We start from the raw sequence: 17,989 nt of genomic DNA on the forward strand, positions 1-17,989 counted from the left end.
TTGGTGTCCAACTCCGTCAAAGCAGGGGAGAGGACTGGGAGACATGTTGTTTTCCAGGACATACAAAGCTGCTGTAGTAACATTATGTTTGTTTTTAAGGTGAGAGAAGCTAAAATTACAGAAATTAAAATTAATGAAGCTAGAGAAAACTACAGGCCAGCTGCAGAAAGGGCATCCTTGTTGTACTTTATACTGAATGACCTCAACAAAATTGACCCCATCTACCAGTTCTCATTAAAGGTAAGTAACAAATATGGGGCAGACAGTTCTATGTAACTGAACAGATTTTCAAAGAATTCACAAGGGTCATTGTTGCTACAATTCTGAGTGTTTTATTGAAAACAACAATTGGGTCATCCAGCTCTAACCGTTTCTGGCTAGGCATTCAATGTAGTCTTTGAGAAGGCCATCCAGCGAACTCCTCCAGCTGAAGACGTGAAGCACCGGGTGATAAACCTAACAGATGAGATCACCTACTCGGTCTTCATGTACACTGCACGGGGACTCTTTGAAAGAGACAAACTCATTTTCATGGCCCAAGTTGCCTTTCAGGTAATACTGGACTCCAGTTAAAATTAGTAGCTAATACAATTTTTCAGATATGTAATACATGGTGGTCTCTTATTTCTGGGGCAAAGCATGTGTCCCCCATATTAGCCTTAATTATTATTATGATGATTTTGTCATGCAAACTTTTACGGCAGAGCTGCAGGGAAAAAGCTCCTAGTCGAGGAAGTGTCATAGCCTGTGGGGAGGGGTTTTGGAGTGCGAGCCCACCTGCCCTGGCAGTTCCTGACCTGCAGGGCTGGGTCCAGCTCCTCACTCTGGGCGTTGCAACCCCATGCGCTAGGTCACCACTCCAATCAAATTTGGCCCATCCACCCCTCTATCTCCAGCTATGGAAGGGTGGAAATACCAGACTCCAGTGGCACTCTGACCACATGGCCCAGCTCTCCATTTCCAGAGCAGAGAGCCAGGCCCACAGGAGCCATCATTGCAAGGGTCACAGACTTTATTAAAATTCCGATTGCCATGAACACTGTGAGCTCCATGCCAAAATCATAGCTTTAATAATAATCTTCTGGATGGTGTGTAAACGCCCCTTGCTTTACAGTCAGGGCTCAGTCAGTCATGCTCTCACCCGGAGAATTTACATCCTAAAGTTTGAGCCAGAATCCACTGATGTCAATGGAAGATTCCCCCAGACTTCAGGGGACTTTGGTTCAGGCCCCAACACCTGTATCCACTAGGATGCCTGAGAATGTGCTCAACTGCATTGAACCCCGGGGCCCAGTTCTACCAACACTTGTGAGAGCAGAAGGGACCATCATGATCGAGCCACTTGTGTAGCACAGAATCTCACTCAGTGATTCCTGCATCAAGCCCTTGTATGGCGCTCTGGTCCCACTGAAGAGAATGGCAAAATGCCTACTGACTTCATTGGGCCAGGGTTTCACCCCAATGCTCAATAGTGGAGTAATCCCATTGCTTTCCAGAGAGCTAGTCGGGTAAGTGAGCGCTGAGCCGTGTTGGCAGGATTGGGCCCGCACACGTGGGGAGGGGCAGAGTTGAGATGCTCTGGGAGAACGCAGGGTAGCAATTGTTCCTGGGAGAAGTGAGTTGGAGGTGGGGAGAGGTGCTTGGCGGGCTGCTCCAAGTGTGTGTGAGAGTGAAGCGAAGAGGAGGAGACTGGGGCAGGCGGGAAGGGGCTGTCATGGTCAGAGCAGCAGGAAAGGGGTGACCCTTATGGCTGCACTGGGTAGAGTAGGGGGGAGAAGCAGGAAGGTGACCGATCCAGCTGGCAATAATGATCCAAATGGAATGCTAGTGCAGACAAAGCCACAGGGGTTCCTCCCTTCATTGTAGCCCCATCATTGGTCCCAGTGGGCTTGTCTTGGTGGGCCAACAGCCTTCTCCAGTGCTGCTGCTGTTACGCATTTAACATTTACAGTGGCATCGCGCCAAGAGGCCAGCCAGGTCCCTGCCCCATTGTGCGAGGCTCTGTACAAACGCAGTAAACGTGGCTCTGCCCGCAGAGAGTTCCACTGCCAGAGCCTGAGGGGTCCAGCCCATTTCCTCCGAGAGCCCATGCATCTGCACCACTTCTGCAATGTCCATTTTCCCAGCACATGTGAGCACAGGGCTTGTGACACACAGCAGTTCTGCTAACAACTCACGCTGTTCAGAAATGGATTATGTAACCTTGGGCAAGAGGCCTAACATTGCATTGTAATCTCTGCTTTCTCATCAGGTCTTGCTAATGAAGAAAGAAGTGAACCCGGTTGAACTGGACTTTCTTTTGCGCTTTCCGTTCAAGGCTGGACTGACGTCCCCTGTGGATTTCTTACAATCTCAAGGTTGGGGAGGAATTAAGGTGTGTCTGAAGAATGTAACATTTTGTACAAAATCTTGTGTTGTAAACACTACACAGAATAGACTAAGACACTGCACTGTGGAAGTCAGTAAACCAGGCCACACTATTGTGAGCCCACTACTATGCAGGTTGAAACAGGAAACAGGATAAGTTTAATAATGCTGGAGATTATTGGTTAAACTAACACCCTTGGGAGTTGTAGCTCTTAAAAATGCTGCTGTGGAACAGTCACGTTATTGGAATATTTCTCTAAAAATAATGTTGATTAGAAAACCCCTCATCAAAGAATCAGCTAATCACCAAAGTAGCCACCATAGCAGAAGGTGGCACGAGAAGCAGTCAGTTTTGCAGCACTGTGTAACCCAGCATCACTTGGGAAGGCATTGTCGAGTTGGTCTCGTTTGAAAGCTAAGAAGCCAGGCTTCGAGGTGTTTCCGGGCAGCGGCTAACGTCCCTTTTGTTTGTGAAAGTATCGGCGTTAAAATCAACGTTGTTCATGTTTGTTTGACTGGCCCCTGAGTTACGGATGGTGCCCAGTAGATACACACAGCCATGTGGCAGCTCTCCGCTGCACTGTATGCCTCTGCTCCACACTGGGACCTCCCATTGGCTTCAGTGGGCATGTGCTGGAGAGAGCCACAGTTTCACTCCTAGAGAATAAGGCAAGTCAGAGTCAGCAAATGGAATAAGATCTAGAGGGAGAACATGACCGTGTTAAAAAATACCGATCCTGATGTTGAGAGTTTAAAAATGATACTTTCAACACAAATATTATCCTTCCCTTTCTTGTGCCTACACTGCCTCCCTGGCTGGGCCAGCACCAGGGGCGGCTCCAGGCACCAGCGCACCAAGCGCGTGCCTGGGGCGGCAATCCGCAGGCGGCAGCCTGCCGGTCGCTGTGGGGGCAGCAGTCAGGGAGCCTTCGGTGACATGCCTGCGGGAGGTCCGACGGTCCCCCGGCTTCGGCGGCAATTCGGCGGCGGGTACGCCGAAGCCACGGGACCGGCGAACCTCCCACAGGCATGTCGCCGAAAGCCGCCTGACTGCCGTGATTGGGCCGGCAAAATACATAGAGCCGCCCCTGGCCAGCACCACCAGCTGTGCCACGTCAGTAGCTTAGACACCTCTCTTCTATGCTTCAGACATGTCTATCTCTTAAGTTTCTCCTATACATACCACTATTAGCCTGTCTCCAAAGATGGTTTCTGGCTGGAGGGAAAGTGAACATGGATCACCATTATCACAGCAGACCCTTCATGTGCCTAATTGCACAGCCTAAATTGTTAGCATATTTTGGGTGCATCACAAAATCTCCACCTGCTCCACAAGAACCCCCAAGCCCCCACAACAGGAATCCAATGCTAACCACATCTTACCCTCTTTTTCTCAGATGGCAGCAAATATCTTGATTATGTCAGTGTTCAACAGAGTATCTGAGTATTTTTATACTGAAAGCTCACAGCCTAGGCATGATGCCACAGAAAGCTGTAGGCAGTGATTCTACACTACATCACTTAAATTAACTTGAAATAAAAATAAAAGGCTACCAGGTGTTGGGCTAGAGCATGTAACTGGCAACAGTTTGTACGAAACACTCAGCACTTGAGTCTGCTGTCAGCCGCACCTGTGAAAAGCCACAATGTCTCCAGCAAGTCAATCCCACTGGGTCACAGAGCAGGAGGAGGCACTAGAACACATAAGCAGCTGGTCCTTTTCTCCTGTATTTGAAGGTCCTCTCAGATATGGATGAGTTCAAGAATTTAGACAGTGACATTGAAGGTTCGGCAAAGCGATGGAAGAAATTTGTTGAGTCGGAGGCGCCAGAGAAGGAAGTGTTCCCGAAGGAGTGGAAGAATAAGTCAGCTCTGCAGAAGCTGTGTATGATGAGGTGCATGAGGCCAGACAGAATGACCTACGCAGTCAGGTATTCTCGCGTGATCCTGGAGGGACCCGTGCCGTCAGTGCCCAGGAGGGTCTTGGCAGGCCTGCGCGGAGTGATTCTGGGGAGGCATTTCACGGTGGTGCAGTAGAAATGGGACATGATGGAGCGTGCAGCTGTGCAGTAACTGCACCTGCCTGCGGCATGGGGATGAGGCACAGAGCTGACGGCACGCGGCCTGTCGCATGGTAATAGGCTTCCAAAAGGGCGTTTGAAAAAGGGGGGTTATGGTTGTTCGTCCGCTTGTGAAGAGCCAGCCTGTCCTGTGGGACATGTGCCAGAGACATCCAGCTTCCGGCACCCATGCCACACCAGCGCCCTGTGGTGGTCCTGAACGTGTGCCATGTACCCCAACACCTCAGCTTCCTCCTTTCTGCAGCCAGCTCTAACCGCAGAGACCTCCTCTACGCCCACTGCAATTGCTAGGGCTTCCCGCCCCAGCCCCGCTGTGTCTCTAGAGCAGACACTTGTTGAGGTTGTTGTTCAACTAGAACTCGGCAGAACACTCTCGTTTGGCCCAGGCTGCCTGGCAGATGGCAATGCTGAGGGGGAACACTGAAGGGATGTATAAAGTCACTGGAGGTGTGGAGCTACCCTTTTTATGGTGGGGATGGGAACTCTCTTGCCTGTGCAAGTGTAACACCGACAGACCCCGGTCGTCAGCAGCTGGCATCAAACCTGGAGCCTCTACGGCCTGAGCTAGAGCCGGCTCATTAATCTCTCTCACTAAGTGGTCTTGGTGCCACCAGGTGGGACAGAACACCATACCCAGGAGGTGTGTGGGTTACACAAGCTAAAGGTTCAAGGTGACAATGGTGTAGATCTGGCCCAGATACTTTCCTTAGAAGTGCTCCAGGCATGCTGTGTAATCCAGTTTTTCTGTTATCCGCTCTTCTCTGGGATTTCCTTGCTCGGATTAAATTTTTGTGCATTATTTTGATTTGCAGCTCCACTCTCTGCCCTTAACACCTACTGAGCCGTTGTAGGAACATTTTCAGTTTTCATACAGTACTTAAAACCTATGCCCTGATCTGCCTTCGAGGCTAACTGTAGAAACACATGGCCTAGCCCTGCAAGTTATTTGTAATAAATTGGATAAAAAGTCTGGGACTAATTGTGCATCAACTTCTTTTTCACAGAAACTTTGTGGAAGAGAAGATGGGAAGTAAGTTTGTAGAAGGCAGAAGTGTTGAATTTTCTAAATCATATGAAGAGAGCAGCCCATCCACTGCAATATTCTTTATCCTCTCTCCAGGGGTTGACCCACTGAAAGACGTAGAGGCACTGGGTAAATCAATATTCCCCTTCACTAACAGTAGGGTCTGTAGCATGGTAGTCATGGAAGACGTTATCAATAAAGAGCAGACACTGCGTGCAAATTTTGGATTTTTATTTATTTTTATTTGTTTAATTTTAATGTGTTCCTGTGGCTTCCCCCCCCCAGGAAGAAAGCTAGGCTTTACCATCGACAACGGCAAAATCCATAATGTGTCTCTAGGGCAAGGACAGGAAGTTGTGGCAGAAAATGCCCTGGATGTGGCTGCTGTTCAAGGACACTGGGTCATTCTGCAGGTATTAGACGCACCATTGCATTGTCGGTTCTCTGCTGTAGCTTTGTGGGTTCTGTCGTGATCTAATAGTATTTAGAGCAGCCCATGTTGTTCAAAAGTCCTGCCTCTCCTCTCAAAGTGAACTGTCCTTGCCTAAATGCATTACCTCATGCTTGTCTGTATTGAATGCCTTCAGCTATCATAGGGGTAGCCTGAAGAAGTGAGGTTCTTACCCACGAAAGCTTATGCTCCCAATACTTCTGTTAGTCTTAAAGGTGCCACAGGACCCTCTGTTGCTTTCAGCTATCATGTTACCCAACTTCCTGGTTGGTTAGATTCTGGAGTATATCACCTTTCTACCTCATCATCTGCCACCCAACATGATTTGCTGCATCTGATTTTTAACTCCCATGGGCCAGCAGAAGCTAAGACTACTGTGGCGGTAGGCAGTGCATTCAGGGTCCAGGAGAATGGCTAGACATCCAGCTGATACAGCAACACAGTGCTGGGAGAAGCATGTCCTGTATAGCATCTAGTAAAGGACTTCTAATGTTTCAGTGAAGAACACTGGCAAATACGCCATCACTTGGGAAGCTTTAAACCAAGGCTTGATTTCTTTCTAAAGAGGTGCTCTACATCAGTGGTTCTCAACCAGGGGTATACGTACCCCTGGGGGTACGCAGAGGTCTTCCGGGAGTACATCTCCTCATCTAGAGATTTGGCCAGTTTTACAACAGGCTACACAAAAAGCACTAAAGTCAGTACAAACTACAATTTCATACAATGACTCGTGTATACTGTTCTGTGTACTGTACACTGAAATGTAAGTACAATATTTATATTCCAGTTGATTTATTTTAGAATTATATGGTAAAAAGGTGAAAATAAGCAATTTTTCAGTAATAGTGTGCTGTGACACTTGTATTTTTGTAAGCAAGTAGTTTTTAAGTAAGGTGAGACTTGGGCTATGCAAGACAAATCAGACTCCGGAAATGGGGACAGTCGTCTGGAAAGGTTGAGAGCCACTGCTCTACGTCCACCAGACGTTGTGGCCTATGTTATGCGGGAGGACAGACTGGATGCTGTTCATGGTCTCTTCTGGCCTTCCAGGCTATTCATCCAAATGTTAAAAGATGATGATGGGTACAAACCCTACGAGACTGAGTACAGTATTTGGTGGGCAGCTTCCACTGACCTGCGTCAAATCTAAACAGGTGACTATGTCACCAGAGGAAGCATGGGGCCTTGTCAGTGTATCACATCCCAATGAAACAACAGGGAACAACTCAGGGCTGCTAGGCATAAGAGGTGTGAAATAGCATCACCTCCTCCAGCACAGCACTTCCCACCTAGCACTGTGAGGGACTTCAGCCGTATGGGATTCAAATTTAGGAGCAAGAAGTAAAGTCAAATTGTGTGTGTTGCAGAATATCCACCTGGTTGCAAAGTGGCTGAGCACTCTGGATAAGAAGGTTGAGAGATACAGCATTGGCAGCCACGAGGATTACAGGGTGTTCATGAGTGCAGAACCTGCTCCCACTCCAGACACGCATATTATTCCTCAAGGACTCCTGGAAAATGCCATTAAAATTACCAATGAGCCACCGACTGGCATGCATGCTAACTTGCACAAAGCACTGGATCTCTTTACTCAGGTATTCAGATGACAGGATTGAGTTTTTGGTTGTTGTTTTTTAAGCTGTTTGGGTTTGTTTTGTTGTTGTTTTATACTTTTTTCTGCAGTCACAGCTCTTTATTAGAAGTTGTAAGGCCTCTCTCTTTTCGGGCTTTTCTCCCCAGGAGAGAGAGTGCAGCCTGCCTAGGAAATGGATTTCTTAGAGTCTAGACTCATAGTTTACCCCATAGTCATCTAGTCTGACTCCTCTTAGCTCTGTTCTTTTCAGTGCACTAGTTCATACTGATGCCCTTCATAAAGGCATCTTCGCCACATTGGCATTAATTACAGGGCTTTTTCAAAGGTTTTTGCGTGCTTTCTGCATTGTACTGGAAAAGGTACCCTTGTGATGTCCACTAAAGATCTCCGGGTGTTCCTATCAGTGTTCCCATAACATAAGATTTTACTAGGGAAGAGCAAATTTGTAATCCTTACAGTCCTGTTCAGCAATAGTAAAAAATAATTACCTGTAAAGCGGCTAGTGATGGGGATGTTAAGAGGTGAGATCATGCCAAGCCTGTCGGATTATAGAAGCACTCTACTGCAGCTGTGTGTTTGGCCTGGCTGCAGGTTTCTATTTGTAGGCTAATATACTATAGTCTGTCATTGCAAGAGTCATTTCTTCTCTGCCTGTAAAGAATAGAAAATTGCAGCATGCTATGGTGTGTACCTTTAGAATGTTCCACAGCCAGTTCCAGAACTGGTAGAATCTTTCCACCAGGTGAAGCTTTTTAAGGGCCCTACTGCCCTTGGCCCTCAAAGACACAGGTACTAAGTGCAGGGAAGGGCCCCTCACTACAGATGAGGTCTCCAATTTATTAATAGAGCGCAGCATTCTTGTTGAGTGTTTTGGGATTGTACAGGTGTTTCGCTTACTGGTGTTCTCCAAACCTGTCTGAATTGGTTTCACACCACATGATACAGTGTAAGCTAGGTACTGGCTAGGAGAGCAGAGGAATGACTAGGTAACTTGGACTTGCTTAGAAGAAAACATGGCAGGGTTTATACTTAATGCTTTTTTCCTACATCTGAGCATTGTTGGGCCTGGTGCAAAAGATGAGCTTCTGAAATGAAGAATTGTAGGTCGCCCTGGTGTGCCTAAGTATCAGAGACAATACAGATAATGCAGTTCTAGGAAGAAGCCTGATCAAAATACGCCTCTACTGCCTGCTTCTGAAGCACCACAACTAACCTTTTACAGAGCCATGTGACCAGTAGCTGTAGTAGTAATTACTATGATTGATATTTTGGTAATTTGTAACTCACTGATAGAGTGCAAGAGTTTAAAACGAGCAGACTGTTAGAATTAAGAGGTCATTTCTCATCAGATTATAAACACATCACATTAAGGTGTGTGGACGAGGCCAGGCGTTTCCCTCTCACACATTTCAATGTACTATGAGTAAATTCTGGGCAAGCAGCAGTGAAGGTTGCTGAGCCTACACGTGAGCTTTTGAGAGCGTGCGTAAGCTGAGACACCTCCGTGCACTTTGGGGTAAAGAAGGTTCAGCTCCGTCTTTGCTGGCTAGTTGAGAGAAGTTGTTTTTTATATTCAGACACCCATTGGGGACATTTCCTCTTCTGCACACAAGCATGTTCTTTTCCTCTTTCTTCTGCTTTAGGACACTTTAGAAATGTGCACCAAAGAAATTGAATTCAAGTGCATCTTGTTTGCTCTCTGCTACTTCCATGCGGTGGTAGCTGAAAGGCGTAAGTTTGGTGCGCAGGGCTGGAATCGGTCTTATCCTTTCAACAATGGAGATCTGACTATATCCATCAACGTGCTGTATAATTACCTGGAGGCTAATGTCAAGGTTAGAACGTGCTTGTTTAACATCGGCAAGTCAGACTGATTGTCCCCAGGTTACAAAAAGCAGCACTACAGGGGAAACGCAGGCTGCTGCTTAGACCTGCCCTTCGTGCCCCCTCCCAGCCTCCTGCCTTAGAGGTTTTTAAGGCCCGGCTTGACGAAGCCCTGGCTGGGATGATTTAGTTGGGGATTGGTCCTGCTTTGAGCAGGGGGTTGGACTAGATACCTCCTGAGGTCCCTTCCAACCCTGATAGTCTATGAGTCTATGATTCCTGGGTTGGGGGAGCATTGTGGAAGCACAGGGCTCCAACAACCTTTGGACTGAAGGCTCTGCCGGGGGCTCCTTGTCCCCTGACTGCCCCAACCCTTATCCACACCCCCGCCCCCAGACAGACCCCCGAGACTCCCACGCCCCATCCAACCACCCCGCCCCCTGACAGCCCCCCCCCCCAGAACTCCCGACTCATCCAATCCTCCCCCGGGACGCCCCTTACCACCATGCCGCTGGAGCCGCTGGCGCCACGTGGAGGCAAAACAGCTGCCAGGCTGCAGAGCGCACAGCCCCACCCCCGCAGAGTGCTGAGGCAGCGGGGGGGGGGGGGGGAGGGGCTCTGGCTGCTGGAGGCCAATGGGAGCAGCTTAATCAAACCCAGCTGCCCAGTCAACCGCCCCACACTCTGCATGGGGGAAAGGGGAGGGGAAGGGGAACAATCCCGGACCTTTTACCCTTATTACCTGGTGGACGGCTATTTAAAGACAAAAAAGCCGGACATGTCTGGGGAAATACGGACGGGTGGGAACCCTAAGCACGCTCCTTGCTCCAGGCCTTATGGAAGTGGCAAAAGCTTAATTAAATTCAGTTGGGATGAAAAGAGACATGATCTAGAGGCAAGGCTCATCCACCACTCTGGGAGGCTGTCTTTGTGCTGGGGAAGGGGTGAAATCCCCAGTGAACATGGTCAAGAAAGTGACGGGCTCCATGCTGCTCTTCCCCCCCGATGTTGATGCTGAGCTGTTCATGTGTGACTGACTCCAAGGGCTCGCTCCTTGCATGGTGAGGGCACAGCAAAGCTAACTTGACATGTGAAGCTTCCCGCTGCTGTCTGGGACTTTTCAGAACACGCATTCTATAGAAATCACTTTGCACTGAGTCGGCATCTCGTCTAGGTTCCATGGGACGATCTTCGCTATCTCTTTGGTGAAATTATGTATGGGGGACACATCACAGATGACTGGGATCGCAGGTTGTGTAGAACTTACCTGAGAGAATACATCCGGGTGGAGATGCTGGAGGGAGAAATGGCCTTGGCTCCAGGGTTTTTAGTTCCACCCAACTCGGATTACAAGGTGAGGAAAGGCTCTTCTCTTCTATGGGGGGAGAGCTCCACAGTTCACTGCAGCTGTCAAAAGGCTGTGGCTCTCTTGGGGATGTATGTGTGATAAGAGCACTGCCTTGCAAAACCTGTAAAGAACCCCGTAAAGATGACATAAGGAGACACTGGGGAGAGTCCATGGAAACCTGGAGAGATTCCCGGGGGAGAGTGGCAGGACAAGAACAAGCAGTTCAGTAATAAACCAGGACAAAGCTGAGGAAGGACATGAGTAAAAACTTCTTAGGGAGGGAGGGCAGTAGGTCTACGGCACCCTCAGTGGGAGACTGAGAGATGGTTTAGATATTCTCCAGGCGCGAACACCAAAGACTCCTAGTTCATGATGGAGTGGGGCTAGATGAGCCCAAAAGTCTTAAAAGCCTTGTCTAGGAATAGGGGTCTAGTCACTCAGTGTTTGCTATCTGCCCTGTCTTTTAGGGTTATCATGAATACATTGATGAGAACCTCCCCCCAGAGAGCCCGTACCTTTACGGGCTCCACCCCAATGCCGAAATTGGCTTCCTCACTGTCACGTCTGAAAAGCTTTTCCGTACAGTTCTGGAGATGCAGCCTAAGGAGTCTGATGCTGGAGGCGGGACGGGTGTGTCCCGAGAGGAAAAGGTAGGAAACGTTTCTGTCCTTTGGTGCTAACCAGGAATTCATCTGCTGCGGGTTTGTTCTCAAAGAAACAAACACACCAACTAAGGGGAGGCTCCATACTGTAACAGCCTCATCTCCCGCCAGTGACAGAACCTCCAACGGTCTCTTAAGCACACATACATCCCCAAGAGAGCCACACCCTCTTGGGCTCAGGGCTTTTCCCTGCTTACGGGCCTGAGCCCCTAACCGTGTGTTTGCTGTCCCACACTACCGCTGGACCAGGACTGACGGCGGACCAGAGCGAGGCGGTGGGATACCCACAGCCCCGCTGAGGGCCGAACCTCGGCAGAGACTATTACAGGCAGGAGAGAGAGGAAATGGTTAATCTCTTTGGCTTCCTTTTTTCAAAGCTACACCTCCTCCTCCAGCTGCACTGGCTGGCAGCCACTTCCCATCGCCTCAGGTCCTGCACTCAGCTTTGCAAGAGCCCTAAAGCATCTGGGAGCTGCTCACCCCCACCGCTGGGGGTAAAGAGACAATGGGACCAGATTAGCCACCTGCGCTTTGGCTCCAGAGTTCTACTAGCGGGAAGGGCATATCAAGTGGGGTCCTGCAGGGATCAGTTCTGGGTCTGGTTTTGTTCACTATCTTCATCAGTGATTTAGATAATGGCACAGAGAGTACACTTATAAAGTTTGCGGACGACACCAAGCTGGGAGGGGTTGCAAGGGTTTTGGAGGACAGGATTGAAATTCAAAATGATCTGGACAAACTGGAGAAATGGTCTGAAGTAAATAGGATGAAATTCAAGAAAGACAAATGCAAAGTACTCCACTTAGGAAGGAACAATCAGTTGCACACATACAGAATGGGCAATGACTGCCTAGGAAGGAGTACTGCGGAAAGGGATCTGGGGGTCAGAGTAGATCACAAGCTAAGTATGAGTCAACAGTGTAACACTGTTGCAAAAAAGCAAACATCCTTCTGGGATGTACTAGCAGGAGAGTTGTAAACAAGACACGAGAAGTAATTCTTCTGCTCTACTCCGCACTGATTAGGCCTCAACTGGAGTAGTGTGTCCAGTTCTGGGCACCACATTTCAGGAAAGCTGTGGACAAACTGGAGAAAGTTCAGGGAAGAGTAACAAAAATGATTAAAGGTTTAGAAAACATGACCTCTGAGGGAAGACTGAAAAAAAATTGGGTTTGTTTAGTCTGGAGAAGAGACAACGGGGCGGGAGGGGGAACATGATAACAGCTTTCAAGTACATAAAAAGTTGTTACATGGAGGAGGGAGAAAAATTGTTGTTCTTAACCTCTCGGGATAGGACAAGAAGCAATGGGCTTAAATTCTAGCGGGGGGGGTTAGGTTGGACATTAGGAAAAACTTCCTGTCAGGGTGGTTAAGCACTGGAATAAATTGCCTAGGGAGGTTGTGGACTCCATCACTGGAGATTTTTAAGAGCAGGTTAGACAAACACCAGATGGTCTAGATAATACTTCGTCCTGCCTGGAGTGCAGGAGATGGGACTGGAAGACCTCTCAAGGTCCATTCCAGGCCTACAAGTCTACGATTCTAGCACTGCACCTGTAAAATAATTAATATTACTAGCGACGTGGGGAGTTTGCTCAGTTACTGTACTTTGAGGTAGGTGGCAGAGAGTACTTATGGGCTGATTATGAGCAGGTGAAATTTGTAACCCTAAAAATGAAACGCAGGCAGCTGCTGAACCTAATCTTCCCCAGAACAATCTGTCTTTAAGGCTGCATTCCACTTTTTTGTTGACCTCTGCTCATATCCCTTTGGCTGCCAATCAACAGGTATTTGGCGCGTACAACCATGCAAAGCATGTGGTCACAGAGTGGGCTGTATCCTAATCAGGCAGTGGATATTGCAGCCATTCCCCTGGGTGAGCTGAAAGGTGTATTGGGCTGGGTTCTTGCTATACCATGCCACTCAGCCACAGAGTCATGGGAGCAGCACCAGCTTCGTTACTTAATGGAACAGGAGCCACTTCAACCCTTGATGGTTTTGAGCGCCAGCCTGTGGAGGGGCAAGTCCAACCTTGCCCAGTTTGCTCTCTCTTGATTCTAAGGCTCTGGTGGACGCTACAGACCACGTTCATTTGCCAATTTAATTCTAGGCTATTAAAGGTTAGTGATAAATTCTTTCAGGAGACTGAAAATGTTAAATCAATGGAAGAACGACATTTTACATGCCCTGTACATGGAATTTGTTCCCTTGCTAAAGATGTTTGATGGTGTTACGTATTACAGGTCAAGCAAGTCCTAGATGAAATCATTGACAAGCTACCCGAGCCATTTAATATGCTGGAAATCATGGCTAAAGCAGCAGAGAAGACCCCGTATGTCGTGGTGGCCTTTCAGGAATGTGAAAGAATGAACATCTTGACAAATGAAATGAGACGCTCTTTGAAAGAGTTAAATTTGGGGCTGAAGGTGTGTGACATCGATACTGTTTTACACCATGGTAGTAACTTCAGTAAGGTTGTTGGGTTGTGTGTGTGTGTTTGGGTTTTTTCAATATACCAGCCTTTACAAAGTCAGTGGAACTAAATGTTCAATTCAGGTTTAGTACCAAGGTAATGTGAGCTGCTGGATTACTATGAGTTTCTCTTCTTCTGCCACCCACTACAACTTACATTCTAACTGCAGGTCATTCTAAGGCAGCCAACACTACTCTCTCCTTCACTGTGACTCCGGCAGGTTTGCGGCAGCCTAAAAGCTAAGTGCGCAGGTGCACGTGCACAAAGGGACAAACCCCTACATTGAGGGAGACTGAGCCGGATTGCAGAGGCCATGGGATGATGGGCAGTTGCTTCTGCTGAGATAGCCTTTGAGGCCTTAGGTCAACGCTGAAAAGGCTCATGTAAGACAGGCTATGGCCCAGTTGCCTAAAATGCTGGCTTGTTTCAAAAAAAAAAAAAAAAAAAAAAGCTGCTCTGTGTCCCCACCACTACTTCTCAGGGAAGAAATCTCTAACAGGAATTTGAACTCCCTTGGACTTGCTGTAAGGGATGGGGCCCTCTCTGTTGGCGGAGACTAAAGACAGACCCAGGGCTGATGGAAAATGCCCTGTCAGTAAACCAAGCTTTAATGTTCCCAACTCCAGAACCAGTCGCTGAGCCCTTTGTGACCGACCTGCAGGGTGCCATCTTGGCTAGAGCTTTGCTCTCAAAGGCAGTTCCATCACCATGGGCCAGTTCTTGCTTAACTAAACCACGGTTCTTTTCCTTTCAAAGGGGGAGCTGACAATCACAACAGACATGGAGGATTTGTCTAATGCTCTCTTCTATGACAACGTGCCCGAATTCTGGACAAACCGGGCCTACCCCTCCTTACTTGGCTTGGGAGCCTGGTATGCTGACCTACTGCTCCGGGTCCGGGTGAGTCTGCTACACCTCCAGCCTCTCTTCATGGCTCTTCGTGGGCCAAAGATCTCTCTTCAAACTGTTGCTCATGGAACATATATTGCTGTCTGGCCAGGGCTAGGCATATGAAGGTGCTTTGCATTGCTTGCAAGGATCTAAATTATGTACTAAAAGGAGCATCAGAGCTCAAACACTTCTCAAAAGCCCAGAAAATCTAGCTTGCTTTGCAAGAACCTGGGGTGCTGAGACCACCATGGCTTGAAAGCACAGTGCTGAAGTGATAAGGGCTAAGTGCACTTAGGAGCCAGGGCTACATCTTCATCTGAGGGGCTAAAGAGATGGCAAGCCCCTCTTGCCTCAATTCGTGCCTGGAATTCAGGGCTTTCGAAGAAGCAGGGAAGATGGAGTGTAGCTCTTCTCTCAAGTACACAGTTGGCATTACAAACCAGCGTGGGAGGTGCCATAGGAGAACCAAACAGATTCTAAATCTGTAATCTTCATTATAAATTTGCCCTGATTCCAGCATTTAATGTCCAGCCACTTAATGGAGCTGCATCAGTACAAACCCCAAAAGGTAGCTCATGACAGCTGCACTTTGCACCAACAAAGATTTTCTGGTGCAAAGTACAACCTTCTTCACCTGCACATGAGGTTTGCAGTGGTGCAGTGGCAGCAATTGATGCAAAGCCCCACTGAAGACAAAGCCTTAGTTTTTCCAAAGAGTCTCAGCTTGGTGCCCTTCTCCTTGGTGACTACCCTGTCCACCTGCAGCATCGCAGACCCAAGAGGGGCTCTGCTGAGATAGGGTTGTTCTTTGGAAACTTACTCCAGGTGTTTCTCTGTCTGCCACATGCCATTACTTTCACAACTTGTCCCTCCTGAAATTGCAATCCACTGAAGATGGGGGTCTTAAATCAAAGAGGGGCTGTAAAGACAGTTCTCCCAAAATGGATTACAGGAGTAAATGCAGTAACAAGTCCAATGTATCACTCCACCAATTCAACAGATGCACCACAGCCGATGTACTTGGCTTTAAACTGCTGCTGCTTTATTTTTCAGGAACTAGAGGCCTGGACGACTGACTTTGCACTACCCACAACAGTGTGGCTGGCAGGCTTCTTCAATCCCCAGTCTTTTCTCACAGCTATCATGCAGTCTATGGCCAGAAAGAATGAATGGCCACTTGACAAGATGTGTCTTTCAGTGGAAGTGACCAAGAAAAACCGGGAGGATATGACGGCTCCACCCCGAGAAGGCTCCTATGTGCATGGGCTGTTCATGGAAGGTACAGGACCACCTCTTTTTGGCAGACCCACGCCTGAACAATTAGCCCAGCACACACTTAGAATCATAGACTAGCAGGGCTGGAAGGGACCTCATCTAGTCCCACCCCTGCTCAAAGCAGGACCAATCCCCAACTAAATCCCCACATGGCCCCCTCAAGGATTGAACTCATAACCCTGGGTTTAGCAGGCCAATGCTCAAACCACTGAGCTATACCTCCTCCCCTTCTTGAAGGCAAATGCTGTGCAATCTGCATTTGTACAGTTTTTGCTCCTCAGACCTATTTTTGAACATTGAATGTTAATCTCCAGCACCCTGCTACCATGTACTGATCTTCTCCACAACCATCTCAGCCTTTGCTCTCCTGCCCTACAGTAAGTGATCCAGGCCCTTCCGCCTCACTCCTAAATTGGCTTGGTTTGAGGCAGCAGTTTCTAGCAGGGTTTACACTGTGCATCTTTCTAATCTCCAAGCCCTGCTCTGTCCCTGCACTTTTCTGCTGCAACAATGATTCCACCCCACCTGTGAGCGCTACTCAGCACAGTGTCAGGTGAAGTGGAAGCTCTATCTCAGTGCTGATATTTCCTGCAGCTTAATACCCATTGTGTCCCTGCTAAACTTTAAGGTAGCGTACAGATAGTTACCTAGTTAATGCTTATGCACCTATTACTGTAATAAAGTAGCAATTAGTCTTTCCCAAGCAGTAGTCGAGGAATAACTGATGTCATGTTTGTCAGCACTGCAGGAGTGTAGTGTGAACTGGAGCCAGCTCTCATTTATTTGGCAATAATAGAGCCGCCAGGTTCAGTTTGGGTAGCAGCTGCCTTTATTGTGCATCATTGTCAGAAACATGCCAGCAGAGGGCAGCCCTCATCTAACAGACAAACAGTGACCATTAGTATTTATTGATTTTGGAAATTAAGACAGCTACAGGTGAACCTCAGAGCAGAGACAGCTGATGTTATGTGGGTCTCATATATATAAATAAGGAAGCTATGACTGGACTCAGGGAATAGTCTCTCAGCTGTAGTTTGAGGTCCCTTACAGCTAATAAACCCAGAGGGATGAGGCCCTGGCAGGATCACTGTACTGTCAAGTTTAGGTCCATGCCCAGCAGATGCTATGGGAGAGTTTCCATATTTACCATTCTTCCCCAAGCTGTGCAGTCTCCCCTGACATGGGCCCTGGGGGGGGAGAGTAAGGACAGAATTGACCATTGTAGTTAGATCTTATCCTTAGTAATATTGTTAGGGGTGACTAAGCCCAGGCTACTTCAGTACAGCCCTTTGGTCCTCCAGCTGACCCTTAACCATGCTTCCAGGAGAACTCTTCCCCCCAGCAGATGCAGCAAATAGAACCCATGGCAGCTGGTATACTGACTAAGCCATAACACTGCAGGTGCTCGGTGGGACATTCCTAGTGGTGTCATCACAGACGCTCGGCTGAAGGAGTTAACGCCCTCGATGCCAGTCATCTTCATCAGAGCCATCCCTGTGGACCGTATGGACACCAAGAACGTCTACGAGTGCCCAGTCTACAAGACTCGCATGCGAGGCCCCACCTACGTCTGGACCTTCAATCTAAAGACAAAAGAGAAGCCAGCTAAGTGGATTCTTGCTGCTGTTGCTTTGCTCTTACAAGTTTAAACTTTTACTGCCTCTGCAAAGCACTTGCTCCACATGCCGAAGTACCACCCAGCTCAACACTAATCCCATTCGTCAGAAAGTCCACCAAGCTTTTTGTCTGCCCCAAAGTATTTTAATAGTGACAATAAAAGATAAACATGAAATGAAAGTGTTAGTGCTCAGGTAGATAAAACAATTGGCCAGCGGTGGATTGGTGTCACAATACACATCAGAGAGGTGCCAGCCGTGGGGAACTCCACAAGGCAGGTTACAGTAAAGCACTACAGGCCCAGCACTGAAGAGAAGGTGGAAGCCAAAGTAAAGGCCTTGTCTACACCGCCACGTTACAGCGCTGAAACTTTCTTGCTCAG

General features: G+C 48.2%; 2 protein-coding genes across 9 annotated transcripts in view; one reads left to right on the forward strand and one right to left on the reverse strand.

Annotated features, from left to right (window-relative positions):
- Positions 1–17,777, forward strand: part of DNAH17 (dynein axonemal heavy chain 17) — an 80,786-nt gene extending 63,009 nt beyond the window's left edge. For all 3 annotated transcript variants that reach the window (XM_042840919.2, XM_065562897.1, XM_065562898.1), the window contains 14 exons: positions 100–240; positions 382–552; positions 2,252–2,374; positions 4,105–4,298; positions 5,453–5,601; positions 5,758–5,885; positions 7,291–7,518; positions 9,161–9,352; positions 10,516–10,695; positions 11,157–11,339; positions 13,595–13,777; positions 14,581–14,724; positions 15,769–15,994; positions 17,392–17,777. In XM_042840919.2, the coding sequence (XP_042696853.2) occupies positions 100–240; positions 382–552; positions 2,252–2,374; positions 4,105–4,298; positions 5,453–5,601; positions 5,758–5,885; positions 7,291–7,518; positions 9,161–9,352; positions 10,516–10,695; positions 11,157–11,339; positions 13,595–13,777; positions 14,581–14,724; positions 15,769–15,994; positions 17,392–17,639 (2,490 nt within the window). In that variant the 3' untranslated portion in view covers positions 17,640–17,777. The remainder of the gene's footprint in view (positions 1–99; positions 241–381; positions 553–2,251; positions 2,375–4,104; positions 4,299–5,452; positions 5,602–5,757; positions 5,886–7,290; positions 7,519–9,160; positions 9,353–10,515; positions 10,696–11,156; positions 11,340–13,594; positions 13,778–14,580; positions 14,725–15,768; positions 15,995–17,391) is intronic.
- The window catches only part of PGS1 (phosphatidylglycerophosphate synthase 1), a 44,475-nt gene continuing 28,853 nt past the window's right edge, over positions 2,368–17,989 (reverse strand). For 4 of the 6 annotated variants that reach the window (XR_006172346.2, XR_254909.5, XM_065562909.1 and 1 more), the window contains one exon: positions 16,802–17,573. The gene's annotated coding sequence lies outside the window, so the exon portion shown is untranslated. Of the gene's footprint in view, positions 3,025–16,801; positions 17,574–17,989 lie in introns of those variants that run through there. The other 2 variants (XR_006172347.2, XM_005283039.4) reach the window with 1 other exon arrangement.

This window comes from Chrysemys picta, chromosome 12 (genome assembly GCF_011386835.1).
Source record: "Chrysemys picta bellii isolate R12L10 chromosome 12, ASM1138683v2, whole genome shotgun sequence".
Lineage (NCBI taxonomy): Eukaryota > Metazoa > Chordata > Testudines > Emydidae > Chrysemys > Chrysemys picta.